The sequence below is a fragment of the Helianthus annuus genome, chromosome 10 (assembly GCF_002127325.2).
Source record: "Helianthus annuus cultivar XRQ/B chromosome 10, HanXRQr2.0-SUNRISE, whole genome shotgun sequence".
NCBI lineage: Eukaryota > Viridiplantae > Streptophyta > Magnoliopsida > Asterales > Asteraceae > Helianthus > Helianthus annuus.
The window spans coordinates 158,240,553-158,257,657 of NC_035442.2; the positions used below are offsets into that span (position 1 = coordinate 158,240,553).

The following is a 17,105-nucleotide window of genomic DNA, read 5'->3' on the forward strand; positions in this document are numbered from 1 at the left end:
CTTTTCTAAAATAATAGTTGTAAAACAATGGTCTATTAGCAACTAATATATAAATATATAAACATGAGAACAAAACTATATAATCATGTAGAGAATAGAACATGGAGAATTCTTATTCATTAATCAAATCTTCACCATATACAAATATCTCTATATATTTAGGCATATACATTAATACAAAAGAAATTGAAGAGATATGAGTTATGTATGTGGAGAGTCACCACATAAACGACTCATTCATAACACTCCCCCTTGACTATCCACATACTTTAAAGTGATATTGCTTCTATATGTAAGTCAGGATATCTAATGACCTATTGTGTATTTACATAACTTTCTTTTCTAAAATAATAGTTGCTACATATTCTTGTTTGTTCTTGTTTGTTTGTATAGTTGTATGTGTAATCTTATTTAACAATTTTTTTTGTAATTCCTAAATGAAAAGAATTATTATACCATGAAAAATATGCTATAATATTTTATGTATTCATGTACATTCAATTTTGAGAATGTGTAATACGTATATTTGATATATAATGTAAGTGTTCATAGTCATTTTACTATAAATACAATATATGACAGGTCTATGCTTTGGTGCGTTATATGATTATTTTTACTCCCACTGATGACAAATAATTGCTACAAATTAGTAGCTAGTAAAAAGACATATTAAGTTAATGTTAAGACTTTCTGGATACCTCTCAAAGGAGGTTATATGAAATCATTTAATGAGGCATATTAAGTTAATGTTAAGACTTTCTGGATACCTCTCAAAGGAGTTTATTTGATAAAAAAAAATATTACTATTGAAACCTTATGGAGATATTTTGGTGTATGATATACTTGTGATTGTTTATATTGTGATAGGATAATACATATTTATGATACGATAACATAGAACATAAATCATATATATTTGTAAGTTGTAAGTGATGAAAACGGGTTATGAAGTTTTATCATAACTTGCTCGCTTTACTGGTGACACAATTGAACAACTAAACCAAACTTGTGGTTTATTATCAATATTATGAAAAGTATAAATATGCTTACGTTTGACATCCAAAGTGTCATACTCCCTGTATCTCATTATAAAGGTCGTAAGATATAAGATTGATAAATCTTATACGACTCAGCTACTTCTCAATTGATGGCAAGAAAAGAGAACATTAGGAAAAACAAGATAAAGTTTTTCATTGGTCACACCTGAGATATACTCTTGAAGTAGCAATATCAAATGAAAAGTTCGAAATGATTTCATATAATGATCAAATTAATAATGAAATCGATTATAAAAAAAGCGTAATGATGGTCATGTTAATAACGAGATAGACCACCAAAAGAGGCGAATAAAGGGAGTGATCATTTGAGTTGCTAATACAATGTTGGCTCATATTTTATACGTTTAGTATACAAACAATGTGCACCTATAACATAATGCAAGTAATAAATATATGATCATATGCTCATAAAGTAGCAACATTAATAAAGAATATTCAAGGTTATTACAAGAATAAAAGTTGTGTGGAGCTATCCATTCTCTAAAGTGAATGTAATGATATAACGATAAGTGAAAGGTCACAATCATGTAATAACTAAGGAAATTGTAAGGATACCACCATGAATGTTGTATGATTATTCCTTGAATAAAATGTGATGATATAATAATTGGTGCAAATATCATGATCATTGTAATTGAGGAATGATGCTCCTGTAATGAGATCAACCATGTTTATATTGCGATGACTATAAAACGATCATTATAAAGGTTATGATCATGGTAAATGAAGAAACTGTAATGATCCGCAACCGTGTTTATATTGAGATCGACCACAAGAAGTGGCAATATAAGGGAGTGATTATAATACGAGAATAAAATATGGAGAACATGTTATAATATGAATGATTGAAATAATAATTGTTATTCTCTTGTATTTTCTATTTGTGTATTGAACAAACATGAGTGCAACTAAAAGCATATATGATGATTACAAACCCGAAGTTTATGGTTCATAAGCATTTAATGATTGGCATGACCGGTTAGACCATACCGAGTCTAGATGATGTGAAAAATATCAAAGAACTAGAAGATTTTTTATGGTACTTACACATGTAATATTTGCTCTCAAGGGAAGTTAATGATATACCAACTAAAGTATGGTTTAGATCCCTAAATATTCTGGAAATAATAAGGGAGTATGTGTATCCCGACATAATACCATTTAGTATACTGAAATCGATGCATCGTCTAAATGGTTAACAAATCCACAACCTGAAACTTGTGTGATTGTGGCTTAGCTATAGTGATAGCAAGCATATTAATCCAGATTACTATTGGTTACAAAGCCAATGATCACGAGAAGAGCAAAAGTTCATTTAGGTACATGTAATTTTATATATAGTACCATCAATTTACATCAAGCCAATAAGTTATAGTTCTCCCCATACAATTGGTTTTTGGTCAGGAACCAAAGATGTCTCATCAAAGATTTTGGTTGTGCGACATATATTGAAACTCATCCACCACACCGCATAATGATGGGACTTCTAAAAAGTTTGAGAATATGTTGGGTATAAATAATCATAGATTGAATACTTAAAGCCATTAGTGAGAAATTTGTTTATGGCTCATTGGTTTTCACTTTAGTGAATAAATGTTCCCAACATTAGGGGGAGATAACAAGCAGTTGGAAAGTGAAAAGTGAAATGAATTATCATGTCATATTAATCCTCAGATTATAAACTATAACTAGAAGTTTAAAGTATAATTCATTTACCAATATTAAAGAACAAATTACCAGACAAGTTCACTGACCTAAATAGAGTGACTAAGTAAGTCATCAACTGCTTATGCTCCAGTTATATTTGTGTCCCAAAAGGACAACCACATATTTTGTAGTGAGTCTATTGCATGCCTGAAGCGTGGTAGACTAGCCGATTCCAATAATAAAGTTCCTCGAAAATTGGAGCAAGTAATTAAGATGGTCAAGTCGAGGTTATAGAAATAAGATCTCCTGAAGAGACAATAGACATGATGGTTCAAGAAGAACTTCAGGTACCTGAAAATAAAGAGATCTCGATAAGTTATATCATGTCTAAGATATGTATGGAATCGAAATAAAATCGACGTCGTTATACTTTTGTATATAATATAGCGCTTGAAATGATGAAGTGACGAGGATCAAGATTTAAGATCTGCCTATGAATGAAAACATATAAATGATTGGCCAAAATGGAAAGACACAAATAAGGCAGAGTTGAATTCTCTAATAAGATGGAAAGTTTCTGGATCAACAGTCCATACAAATGGGTCTTTTATGCGAATCGTGTGAAAAATTAAATAAATTTATATAAGGCAAAATTGGTGGCACAAGTATTTTCGCAAAGACCTATAACTGATTATGAGGAGACGCATTCTCCGGTGGTGGATTTAATTAGTCTGCTAATATAATGAGAGAATTGATATGTGTCTTATGAAAGTTATGAATCGTTGGATACTAAAAGTTTACATGAAAGTCCCTCAAGGATTTAATTTATTAAATAAATGTAAAATAAGTTCTCGAGAACGATATTATCGTTGTATACAGATTCATATTTAAATACGTTGAATATAATTGGAACTCCTGATGAGTATCCTAAAGCATTTAAGTGCTTATAAGGTTAAGTGGAAACTTCTTATGGATGTAATTCTTGTGCACCAATAAACATACATAGAATACATGTACTTGGTGATTATGGTATCTCAATGTACAGTGTATAAGCATGGTACAATATGTATTATACAAATGAAGCAAGTGTTCAAGACATCCTTACATATGATATAGAAATCAATAAGGAGGTTTATGTAACAGAACTCCTAAAGAGTGTATGCACATACCTTGTTTTTCAAAGTGGAAAGAAGTAAGTGAATGATTGTAAATGTCTGAAGCATTGATTTCAAAACCTCATGAATGTATCTTTATAAACTTAAAAAGATAGTATGGATAAAATAGTTGGATTGAGTGTCGTACAACTCATGAGATATTCTGATAAAGAGCAATATGAGTTTGATAATATCATCCATCTTTATCAAAAGTCCTCTTCTAAAAGTTCAATATAATAGCAGTTTACAGTGATGATGTCTAGGCACTATCGAGAGAAACTGTCAAGCTTTTAGAGGGAGAATTTCTGAATGACCTTGACACATTGTAATTATTGCTCGACCTGCAGTTCGAGTATATGTGTAATCAATCAAACTATATCTATTAGAGGTTTACGCGTTTTACCATGGACAAAGTTTATCCTTTAACTACGTTAAAAGTTGTTCAATTACTTGATATATAAAATGGCTGTTATAGCTTCATATGAAAGAAATTGAAATTTTTGGTCTAGAGGTACCATCTTTAAAGTGTAATTGTGCATTAGTATCCATTGCTATCTATTCATGATTTTATATATCTTTATTGAATTTATTGATTTGATATAGCATGTGTTAAACGACGAAATATTGAAATGGGAAAACATCAATTTCAATACATCTAAGGTATGTAAGATATGAATTTATATTTTACTAACCTATCAAAACAAGTTTGGTTAGTTTTGTAAATGCAGGGAATGTAACAAATCACAGTTGTGGATCTTATGATATTTATTTAAAATAAGAGGCATTAGAAGGCTCATATGAAGATATACAACATTGCGAACATAAAGAATTGCACATTAAGGGATCAAGCGGCAAATCATTGACCACAAAAACTTTGAGCAAATTTCAAGAAAAATGGGCACTAGTCACTTGAATAATACATGTTCAAATGAGGGGGAGTATTATACAAGTTGCACTCTTTTTCCCTTCACTAAGTTTTATCCCATTGGGTTTTCTTAGTAAGGTTTTTAATGAGGCAACGTACATGATCTAGAAGTATCACGGGAGACGATACGTGTTGCACTCTTTTTCCCTTGGCTGAGGTTTTGTCCCATTGGGTTTTCCTGGCAAGGTTTTTAACGAGGCAACATCTCCAAGTGTATCAAGTTGATAACCAAGCGTATTAAAAGTTTATAGATTATTTTCATTTATCACGTGGATAGTCAAGGGGGAGTGTTATAAAGAAATTATTTATGATGACTCTCCACGTTCTTAACTACCGTCTCTTCATGTACTCTTGTATTAATAGCATGACCTATATGTAGAGGTCCTTTGTATTTGATATCATATACTCAACATCAATAAGAAATTCATTCTCTCATTCTCCCATTCTTTCTATACATTGCTAATAGATTTCTAGTTATTACATAACAAATTGTAATTTTTTTTTTTGGTATGTGTTTTAGGCTTTTTTAGTTAGTTTTCAAGTTTTCACAATAAAAGTAGTTTTCACTTGAACTCTCCTCTCTCTCTCTCTCTCTCTCTCTCTCTATATATATATATATATATATATATATATATATATATATATATATAGGTAAAGAGTACTGTACAATATTGCTTATCGTACATTACGTACGCTTCAATTTCAGCCGTCAGATCATCTTCCCGCATTTTAAAATCGCATGTTGTTTTTTTTATAACAATTTTGCATGTGATAATTTTTGATGAATTCACATGTTGTTTTTTTGTACCAATTTCGCATGTGATAATTTTGATGAAATAACATGTTGTTTTTTTTATAACAATTTCGCATGTGATAATTTTTGATGAATTCGCATGTTGTTTTTTGTACCAATTTCGCATGTGATAATTTTGATGAAATAGCATGATATTTTTTTGTAACAATTTCGCATATGGTAATTTTGATGAAATCGCATGTTAAAAAACCAACATGCGAAATTGTTACAAAAAAACAACATGCGAATTCAATGCGGGAAGATGATCAGACGGCTGAGATTGTAGCGTACGTAATGTACGATAAGGACATTTGTACGTTAACCTAACCCTATATATATATATATATATATATATATATATATATATATATATATATATATATATATATATATATATATTCCCTGTATTATTTAGCAAATTTCTCTCTACACTCAAAATTACTATTCAATTTTCTATCATTCTATTTGTCCACCTATCCAAATTTCTTTCTTCCTGTTTATCCACCTTCACTCTACCATTAATTGTTTTCTTTTCTTTTTAAATTTGTTATTACTATATATATTAAGCATTTTTAAATGTTTTTTCAAAATAAATTAATAAAATATTAAAGGTATTATATATACATATACCTAAGTTTTACATTTATATGCGTTTACTTAACTACGCGACTTGCTTATATTTGACGTCGTTGAAACGTCATTTTCTTTTCACTGGGTGAATACTAATATACAAGTTGTTGAAAACGTTACAGGGTAAATACTAATGTACAAGTGGTTGAAAACGGTCCTTACATATTTTTCACCGCATCTATGCGTCCAGTGCAATGCGCGGTGTACACCTACTAGTATATATAAATTTATAAAGTATTTTGCTTGGTAGCATGTTAGTTTATAAAGTGTATGATAAGTGATAACATGTCACATTGCAAATTTTGTGCGTATAAAATTTTTGTCGCTTTCACGGATAATCTCATGCTACAATGTCCCCTTCCTCTTTCCTCATGACTCACATAACCAATTAAATAACTTCCTAAAATCCAATCAACTCCTGTTACAATCACCAGTTTCGTATTTTACTTTGATAATTTATTATTTTGAAATTCTTATTTTATTTATTTATTTATTAGTAGATTAGAAACATGTTATTATTTAACTCCCCCTGTTACATTTCTTTTTTTAGTTTTGAAGGTAAGTTTTATCGTAAAAGTTCACATATTTTCCATGGGTTATGCATGGATTCATGTTACATGACCATTTCGATCTATTCCAAGCATTATAGGTTGAACTTTAACGTGTTTCAAGATTTGTGTAAGGCCCTCATTGCGGAGAAGGTAACTCTTGCTTGTTGTTCAGGCGGAAGTTAATCTCTCGCATGAAAGTTACAGTTTCGCTTAACTGTTCACGAGAGAGTTCCACATTTTCACATATGGGGTTAAACGAGAGCTCTAGAACTCCCGCATGAGTTCTACACGAAAGTGGTTCTGTGCAAAAGAGGCTGCATGCGAATGTACAAACCTGAGCGCCTTTGTTGCCAATCAAAATCACAGTATTCAGAATCTCAATCTCCTGATGAGCGAGAATGAAACTGGTAGTAATAATCGTCCGCCAAAGCTTATGCATATGAATGAGTATGGATGGCAGGAAAGGTTTCATACGTATATTCTCGGACAGAATATGGAGTTGTGGTTGTGTTTTACAACGGAATTCAATCGAGCACTGGAAGAAACCGGCTCAAACCTTACTTCATTTGCTGATCAGACAGACGATGAAAAGAAGGCATATGATCTAGAGAAGAAAGCCTTTGCAATTCTAACTCAAGCCTTGGACAAGGATACTTATCATCAGTTTGTGAGCTTCAAGACCACTAAAGGGTTGTGGGATGCGTTAAAGGTGAGAGGACAGGGAAATGCTGCTTCACGTAAATTGAGACATGATCTGCTTAGAACGGAATTCGATGGTTTTATGTGTATGGAGAATGAGTCATTGGGAGATATGACTAGTAGATTTTACCACTTGTTGAGTGAACTGGTCACTTTTGGCGTGGCATTAATTCCAGAAGAGGTTGTTACGAAATTTGCCGATGCATTACCACTTCAATGTAATGGATTTCTGGAAATTTTGAAGTATAATGGTACTTTGGCTACAACCAATATCTATGACTTCATTCAGTTGTTAGAAAATAAAAATCAAGAAGAAATCAGAAAGGCGAGAAGAGTTCCAGTACCACACAATCCAGATATGTACTACAGAAGTTGCAGTGGAATCAACAATGTAAATAGACCAACTCATCAGGCTAAGTTGAAAACTGCTTTTGTCTTAAACGCCAATCCTTATATGACACCACAGCTAGTCGCCTCAGAACCAAACGTTCAGTCCTTTGAAGTACCATCGTTCATTGATCCTAACCATAATTGTCAACAAGCTTGTAATGGAAACAATTCGTCAACATTCAATGTTGCTCAGTCTTCCAATCCAAACACAGTTCGGCTAGACACATGAGCTTTTCTAAAGTGAGTGTTGAGGTAGCAAAGGAACATATGGAGCTCTTAAACACTTTAGTGAGTGCGTACTGTGGTTTAGTAGCGGGGAAAATTAGAAACATCAACTCGACTTAGGAAGATTATCAACAAATAGATAAAGATGAAATGGACCTTATGGATATCAAATGGGCATTTGCTAGTGCCGTGAGATGAGCAAAAGATTATATGGAGAGAATAGGTAGAACCAATTTGGAAAGCAAGAAAGACACCAAGTATGGGTTTGACAAGCAAGCCGTTAGGTGCTTCATTTGTGGTGTTATTTTAAATGGGAATGTACTAAACCAGCATAGCATGGGAACTAGAATCCGTTCTGGAATCGAGCAAATCAACCGAATCAGAACACCAACTCCAATCAAACTGCAAATACTGAATGTGCCTTGATGCCTGTAAATAATTCAAATCAAGCAGGTCCTTCAAACAACAATAGAGCCCTAGTAGTTCAAGCTGATAAGAGTTGTGACTGGTCGATACAACTCGGAAATGGTGATCAAGAGGCCACAACATGCTATGCCAAAGTTGTCAAGCAGGTGAAGTAGGATTGTATTAGGGAATCTTCAGAAAATGAAGATAATTTTGGATACAATGGAAATTCAGACGAGGAAAGCTTAAGTTCGGGTGAGGATGGCATGGACGGAGTGTCATGTGAAACCATTGATGCAGATGTTGAGAAATTTTTGAGTGAAGCTAGAACAACGAATGACAGAAAATCAATTTTAGTGGATCAAGCATCTTTCTCTTATCACTCTGCAATCATGGCCAATGTGGGCAGTTCGTCGAGTCAGGTATCCATCGATAAACTAAAATCTGATAAATGTGTTGAGTTGAGTGCTAAGCTAACTGAATTGGAATGCAAATACGATGTGACATTTATCCACAATCAAAATCTGATCGTGGATCTTTCTAAATGCACATAGGCCAATATGTTTCTCAATCAGTTGATGCAAAAGAATCAACCACCGAACAGAATCAGAATCCTCCAGCGATTGTTGAGGATGATGATTCATCAAATGATGAGTCTGAGAATGACAAACCGATGCAATATGATGCAGTAACAATGTCACACCCCTACCGATGGCGGAAACATTGGGGCGCAGCACTGAGCGAAACAGATTGTCCAGGAGAATCCATAACAACTATAATTACCAAATATTTAACGTCATGTCCCATACCACAACATATGAAGTAAAACAGTTATTACAGACATAGTGTTCTCAAAGACAAATATTGTTCTGATAACTCAGATTTTATTTAATTCGTTTCTAGACTCTCCTAGCTTGATTCCATGACATCCAGCAAATAAAAGCATCCTAAGCACCTGTCACATACGTTAAAATAAAGTCAATACACATAGTGTAAAGGTGAGCATACAAGTTTAATAGTATAATAGTAGCGAAAGCGATTTATGCATAACCAGCATGTAACACGTAGAAATGCGAAGCAAGTAAGTTATCGACAATGAAATATGCACAGACGTGACTGCGAGTTGTAGAATGCGCAACACATATCACCACTGTGACACGTGAAGAAAAGCCCTTAACAACCCCTGTCCACGACAGGTGCTGAGTCCGAACTGCAGTACTATCGTTGCTAAGGTGTTAGGAAACAATCACTGTGTAAACATAACATACAAACATTCATCGAATAACACGTATAATATGCGAGAGCGGTTAGCGTATAAAATGTGTTTGTATGGTGTGATCGATGTGTTTTGATATAAGTAACGTATGTAACACCCAAAAGTGCGTAAAGCAAAAAGGGATCGAGTATACTCACAGTTCGTGTTTACTAAAGAAACACAAGGTTGGATTGAAGGGAGCGCTGGAGAGATTAGCCTGATCATAGTACGACAGTATAAGCGTTGAACAGTGCGTAAACAACGAGTCGGAGTGACGTGGGACGGATAGTGATCCGATCGAAGGACCGTCCGGGCGGATGGTCATCCGGGCGGATGGTCATTCGGACGGAGGGTCGTCCGTTTGGGAGGGATATGTTTGTGTATTGCTTGAACTTTGAAGTTTTTGTTGTAGCATTTTAAAAGATGTGAAGTATCATTATATATTCAGTCATCCGGTCGGATGGTCATCCGGACGGATGGCCGTTCGGTCGGATGACGATTCGTTTAACTGATATTCTTTGAAGTTTTGTAAATTGTTTAAGTGTTGAAAATCACAAGTCACCTGGTCGAATAGTCGTTCGATCGGATGGTCGTCCGATTGGACGGCTATTCGTTTGAGCGACTGTTTCTTTTGAAAACTCGTGAAATCAGTTAAGTTGTAAAGTTTGCGATTTGACAGAGACGGTATGACGGCGTGTTAAACAACGGAAATCACATCAAGTCCATCTCGTCCGAACGGATGGGAATCACCCCGTTCGATCCGAACCAGCTGTTCTTGACGGAGTTTCATATTCAACTCGTGGGTCGGTCGTCTCTTTGGTAGAAATCCATTCTCAGTCCGGCACTTTACTAGAGAACGAGTAGAAGGCCCGAATGAGCTTAGATTCTATCGGTTTTGAGTAAAAGTGAAGAATATTTGAAGAAAAGTTTGAAACACTTGAAAATGTTTAGATTTAGGTGAAATCAGTGTTTAAACATTGTATAAATCCCTTAGATCTGAGTTGTTCTTGGCTAGGTAAGGTCACACTTCAATGTTCATAAGAACTCCTTGGCTAGGTAAGGTCACACTTCAATGTTCATAAGAACTCCATGATGACATCATCCTAGAACAACCCAAATCCAGTGATTTCAGGGTGAAAAGTTGTGATTTGAGGGAAAAGATGATGAGAAAGTGTGTACTGATTGTGGAAGTACAAGATTTGAGATGAAAACTTACAAGAATCGCGAGGAACCGAGGGAAAAAGAGCTTGGGAGTGCACCGAACAGAGGGAGCTGTCACATCATGAACAGTGATATGACAGGTGGGGTATTTATAGGTGAAGAGGAGAAGAGGCGGTGCAGAGTTATTGGGTCGGACGACCTTCCGATCGGATGGCCATCCGATCAGATGGTCATCCGGTCGGATGACCATTCGATCGAACGGTTGTTCGATCGGTCGGCGTGTGCGGGTTAGTTTCCGATTTTCGTTTCGTGCGTGGAGCGTTGCGTTGCGTTTTGAGTAAGCGATGCGATAGTATTAAACAATAGTTACACAAAAAACATAGCTACTAATAATCATAAAAGTATTACTTAGTGTTCGTGTTTGCGATGAGATTGCGTTGCGATAGACTTGCGATTGCATTTACAATTATCATCCCAAAACAAATATAAACATGCACAAGTAACACATAATAGCACACACACATAGAACAATACCAATAACTGTGATTCGAGTTGCGTTGTGATAGCGATGTGGTAGCGTTTAAGTAGATTAGCGTGTAATTGCATTTATCGCATTGTTAAATCATAAACAAAATAGTGTCAACTAAAGTATCGATTATCGAGTTCGAGAGTAGAAGCAATAATTAAGTCAGAAATGATAGATCTGATAAGCAATCTTTTCTTCCTTTGACTTTGACTTGTACTTTGACTTTAAAAGTCGGGTTGTTACAGACAAAGGAGGAAAATATACCTCTTGAGAATTACATTTTATGTGATCCTCCAGTCAAGCCTGCTAAGACTGTTCTGGTAGAGTCAACTTTTGCGCAAAACTCAGAAAGTGTGAATGTGTTGTATACTCTGATTGGAGATGATAGAATATATTCAAACAAAGACTTTCCAATTAAAAATGTAAATCAATCATTAATTAGTAAAGTTTTTGAGGAATCGACAAGTAAGTTTCTGGGAGAGTCGAGTTCACGAGTTGTAGTCACACAATGTCCTCCTATCCCAAAAGTTGAAATTCAAAAACAATACGGCAATAAAAAATTGCCAATAGAGGAAAATCAGCAAAATCACACTAAACCAACAAGAAAACAGACGAACAAGGCATCAAACCAAATGGTTCAAAAGTCGTTGACTTAGGGTCGAAAGGGGCAAAACCAAAGAAAGACTCAAAAGGTGAACTTGGACTAGAAAGGTACTAATAAACTTGAAACTTTTGAAAATAAATCTAATGTAGACTTTGTTAATCGTGTTAAAATCTTGAAAAGAGATGGACATAACAATTCAGGACCAAGTACCTCAAAACTACAAAGTTCATCATCGAGCCTTCAACATGATTCTTCAGGGTTTGTTGAACGAAGATCATGTTTCGAGTGTGGTGAATTTGGACATATCATTCGAAAGTGTCCTTACCTGCATAAGCTAAAGGCTAATGCTGAGGTTCCCCCAGAGCAAAGTTACTGAAAGCGCTCTGTTTCCCCAAAACAAGATTCGCGTCTCGTGAAAGAATGTGAAATGCAACAGAGACGTAAACAAAACAAGGTAATTGAAAGTGCACTTAGAACTGAAGTGGTTCAAAAACCATTTGTCTCAGTAAAACCAGAAAATGATAAAGTTTCAAATTTAAAAACTGGTAAAACTCAACAGTTTTGGAAACCAAAATCGGTCACAAATTCAGGGGGCATCACCTTTTCCGAACCATCACGAAGTTGAAATAACTTTTGTCGATGAAAATGGAAGACCCAAGTCCACGAAGGCTTGGGTCCCCATCTCCAACTGATTGTTTAAGTACATGTGCAAGGTGTTCCAGGAGGAACTTTCATAGGATTGTTGATAGTGGAGCATCCAGGCACATGACAGGCCACATGAGGCTTATCTACGACGTCAAATCTATAAGAGGAGGTTATGTTGCTTTTGCTGGAGAGAAAGGAGGTTATATTACTGGGGAAGGAATGGTATCCAATTGGATAGTGAGTTTTGATAAGATCAATTTCGTGCAACAACTTGATCACAATCTTCTTAGTGGATCTCAAATTTGTGATAAGAAGTTCTCTGTGCACTTTGATGATGCTAGATGTTATGTGCTGAAGCCCGGTTTCAAGATTCCTGAAGACTGGATTCTCTTATCTGCACCAAGGATTAATGATTTGTATGTACTGGATATGAGCCAAGCAATCATCACGTCTGCACAAGTAACCTATTTTATTTCAAAAGCCACTGAAAAGGAGTCAATCTCTTGGCATAGACAGATGGGACACATTCATTTAAGAAAAATGAATCATCTAGTTAAAAATGAACTAGTGAATGGTGTTCCTTTCAAAAACTTCCATCTGCAGGATGTCTGTGTTTCGTGCCATAAAGGAAAGCGAAGCAAGCAATCGCACCCTAAGAAGAAAATCAATACCGTGGCTGTACCGCTCGAACACTTGCATATGGATTTGTTTGGTCCTGTCAAGCATAAAAGTATCAGCAACGATTCGTATTGCCTTGTACTGGCAGATGATTATTCTCAATTTTCTTGGGTGGCATTCATGGCACACAAGAGTGAGACGTTTGAAATTATCAAAAACTTAATCACCACGATTGAGAATTTGTATAATTTGAAGGTAAGGATAATACGCAGTGAAAACGGTACTGAATTTAAGAACCATGCTATGGAGGAATTTTGTAGTTCCAAAGGTATACTTCATGAGTATAGTGCCAGATACACTCTGCAACAAAATGGTGTTACTGAACGCAAAAATCACACATTGATCGAAACTGCGAGGACTATGTTAGTAGAGTCACAACTACCAATTCCTTTTTGGAGTGAAGTTGTGGCGTCTGCATGCTATACCATGAACCGTGTCTTTACAGTTAAAATACATAACAAGACCTGCCATGAGCTCTGACACAAACGAAAGCCAGACTTGCAATTTTTTGAACCGTTTGGAGCTCCTTGTACAATGATCGATCCAGATGGCAAGTTCAGGGAAAAGCAATTGAGGGGTATTTTCTAGGATATGTCACTCCGAATTTGAGGGTATGGAATGTTGATACTAAAAGGGTCGAAGAATGGTCTGAAGTTGAAGTACAAAGACATACAATGCCTGTCAGATGTCCTGGTCAGTCATGGATGTTTGAGTATGATGACTTCTTCAATTCGTTCAATGTGGAGGAAGAAATAGTGGATGCTGCTGCACAAATGTTTTTCGAGAGTGACAATGCAACAGAGTTATCGTTGGTCCATCATATTATTGTTAACAATCAAGCATCATCTTCAGTTAACAATAATGCTCACGATGATGAGGATTTCTAGGATGTTGTTGAGTGGATGCTACTGCACAAATATTTTTTGAGAGTGACAACGCAACAGAGTCACCGTTGGTCCGTCCTATTATTGTTAACAATCAAGCATCATCTTCGGTTAACAATAATGCTCTCGATGATGAGGATTTTCAGGATGTTGCTGAACTTTAATGAATTTTCAGAGGATGATGAATATCATGATGCAAATCAAGAGGTGCCGGCAACAATTTTGCATGGGTCCTCTGAGGCTACACCTCCAGTGGACACTCCTGCAACAGTTGAATCCATTGCATCATCCTCTTCGCCTGTTCAGAATCTTGAGGTGGTTGTTGATCTTAACTTCAACAATCTAGGTATAAATATTCCTGTTCCTGCTAATCCAGAAATGAGAATCCATAATACCCATCCTCAACAAAACATCATTGGAAATGTTTAAAGTGGTGTGTAGACAAGGAATCAGTTAAGGAACAACAATAACAATGGGTTGTATGCAGAAATTAGAGAATTGGGTTTGCAGAATGATTGGTCCTTTGCGTGCTATGTCTCACAAAAGGAACCGAAATCTTAGAAAGAAACATTAAAGGAAAATTCTTGGGTGGAAGCTATGCAGGAGGAACTTCAACAATTCCAAAACCTAGGTGTCTGGAAACTGGTTGATAGACCTGATAACTACAAGAAGATTGGCACTCGTTGGGTATTCAAGTGCAAAAAGGATGATCAGGGGGTTGTTATGCGAAGCAAAGCAAGACTTGTTGTTCAAGGTTTTCGTCAAGTGGAAGGGATAGATTACAATGAAGTGTATGCACCAGTTGCGCGTCTAGAAGCCATTCGTATCTTTCTAGCCTATGCTTCCTTATAATAGGTTTAAGGTTTATCAAATCAACGTGAAAAGTGCATCCCTTCATGGTGTGGTTTAGGAAGAAGTGTATGTCGAACAACTTCCAGGTTTCGTAGATCCTATCATCCAGATCGGGTTTGGTTACTCAACAAAGTATTGTTGTACGGGCTTCGTCAAGCACTGAGAGCATGGTATGCAACAGTATCCAACTGCCTATTGGAGAATGGTTTTCGTCGGGAGTTGATTAATTGCACACTTTTCATCAAAGAAAAGGATGGAGATCTCTTGTTGGTACATGTATATGTAGATGATATTATTTTTGGTTCAACTAACGATGTTTTGTGCGGGGATTTCGAGCGTGTTATGCATGAAAAATTCGAGATGAGCGCAATAGGGGAAATGACCTTCTTTTTGGGCTTGCAAGTTCAACAAACAGAATTTGGGATCTTCATTCATCAGACCAAATATGTCGGTGACATCTTGAGCCGGTTCCAAATGTCCGACACAATGTCCACCGGTACCCCTTTTGCGAAGAATCACGGAATTACTCTGGACTTGAAGGGTGAAAGCATTGACTCTTCACTTTACTGCACAATGTTCGGATCTCTTATGTATCTCACAGCCTCGAGGCCTGACATAATGTATCCTACGTGCCTGCTCGCTCGATATCAAGCGAACCCGAAGGTCTCACATCTAATGGTTGTAAAAAGGACTTTTCGCTATTTGAAGGGTTTCCCAGAAACCAGTCTTTGGTATCCTAGGGATAATAGTTTTGACTTGATTGCCTATAGTGATTTTGATTTTGGCGGCTGCAAAATTGACGGCAAATCCACAACGGCTGGATTTCAGTTTTTGGGAAATCTCCTAGTCACGTGGCAGTGCAAGAAGCAGACTTGTGTGGCTACTTCAACATGCGAAGCCGAGTACATAGCAACTTCTAGTTGCTGCTCCCAGGTTCTGTGGATTCAACAGCAAATGCGAGACTACGGTTTTGAATTCCTAACTACTCCTATTTTCGTTGATAATACTGCTCCTCATAGATCAGTAGAAATCCTGTGCAGCATTCAAAGACCAAACACATTGATATCAAATATCACTTCATACGTGATTGTTTTGATAAAAGACTTATCCATGTTGTTAAGGTCTACACTGATGACCAACGTGCCAACCTTTTTCCCAAAGCATTTGATAAATCACGCTTTGATTTTCTACTTCCGGTAAACGGCATAAAGGTCAAGCAAGAGTAAACTGACATCAGAAAATCATTTTTGTAAATACTTTTAATTCAAAAAAAACCTTTTATTTGTGTTTCTAATTTGTCTGACTTTTTAAATTTTAGGGGAAGTAATTTCAAGAAAAATACAAAAACATTGAAAAACGTTAAAAAAAATACAAAAACATTGAAAAATTGCAAAAAATCCAAAAACAATAGAAAATTAAAAAATGAGTTTCTTGGTGTGAAAAAGAGAAAATGATGATACATCAGTAGGCCTGTCAAAACGTACTTAAAGCTTAAACGTTAAAATGATAAGCAACTCTATATATGATGTATTGGTAGGGTCACAATCATTTTAAAGTGTGCAGGGTGATATAAACATAACTGTCACACCCCCAAAAATCCACCTGCGGAGTACTACCGCTTGGAGGCGTGACTGACCAGGATCCAGCCACCAATCATATTGAACAAGCATATAAGTAGTTATAAAAGTCTAACCATTACGATTGGTGTTCAAACAAAACAAAGTTTAAGTTGCAAGCGGAAGCATAAGTCTCAAAAGTTAAAACATAAGTTTAATTGTATCAAGTTTAACATGGCACACAGCTATCCATGTCCCACAACGACTCTCCTCCATGCAAGCTCCAGCTGAGTACCTATGGTCCTGCAAAGCATGTAGTAACGGGTCAACAACTAGTTGAGTGAGTTCACAGTTGGGTGTTCGTTTTAGTTGTTTCGAAAACAGTTTCCTTTATCTGGCATCCTGCCGTGGGGGTTACCCCATAGTTTGAAAACATGACTTAATCATTCCCAGTTACTCTGGCATTC

The 17,105-nt window shown here is 35.9% G+C and overlaps 1 protein-coding gene across 1 annotated transcript; it reads left to right on the top strand.

The window, feature by feature from the left end:
• The first annotated feature begins 14,350 nt into the window (after positions 1 to 14,350).
• Positions 14,351 to 16,409, top strand: LOC110883010 (uncharacterized mitochondrial protein AtMg00810-like). Its single transcript, XM_022130877.1, has 4 exons — positions 14,351 to 14,576; positions 15,369 to 16,015; positions 16,204 to 16,293; positions 16,401 to 16,409. Exons 1-4 carry the CDS (start codon positions 14,351 to 14,353, stop codon positions 16,407 to 16,409), a joined length of 972 nt encoding a protein of 323 aa, XP_021986569.1.
• The last annotated feature ends 696 nt before the right edge of the window (positions 16,410 to 17,105 follow it).

Excerpts from the sequence above, each read along its gene's own strand:
- LOC110883010 (XM_022130877.1), top strand. The coding sequence starts at position 14,351 with ATGCTCTCGATGATGAGGATTTTCAGGATGTTGCTGAACTTTAATGAA. Across the intron at positions 14,577-15,368 it reads TCTTAACTTCAACAATCTAG|ATGATATTATTTTTGGTTCA; the intron begins GTATAAATATTC and ends ATGTATATGTAG. Across the intron at positions 16,016-16,203 it reads CTTCTAGTTGCTGCTCCCAG|GTCTACACTGATGACCAACG; the intron begins GTTCTGTGGATT and ends CATGTTGTTAAG.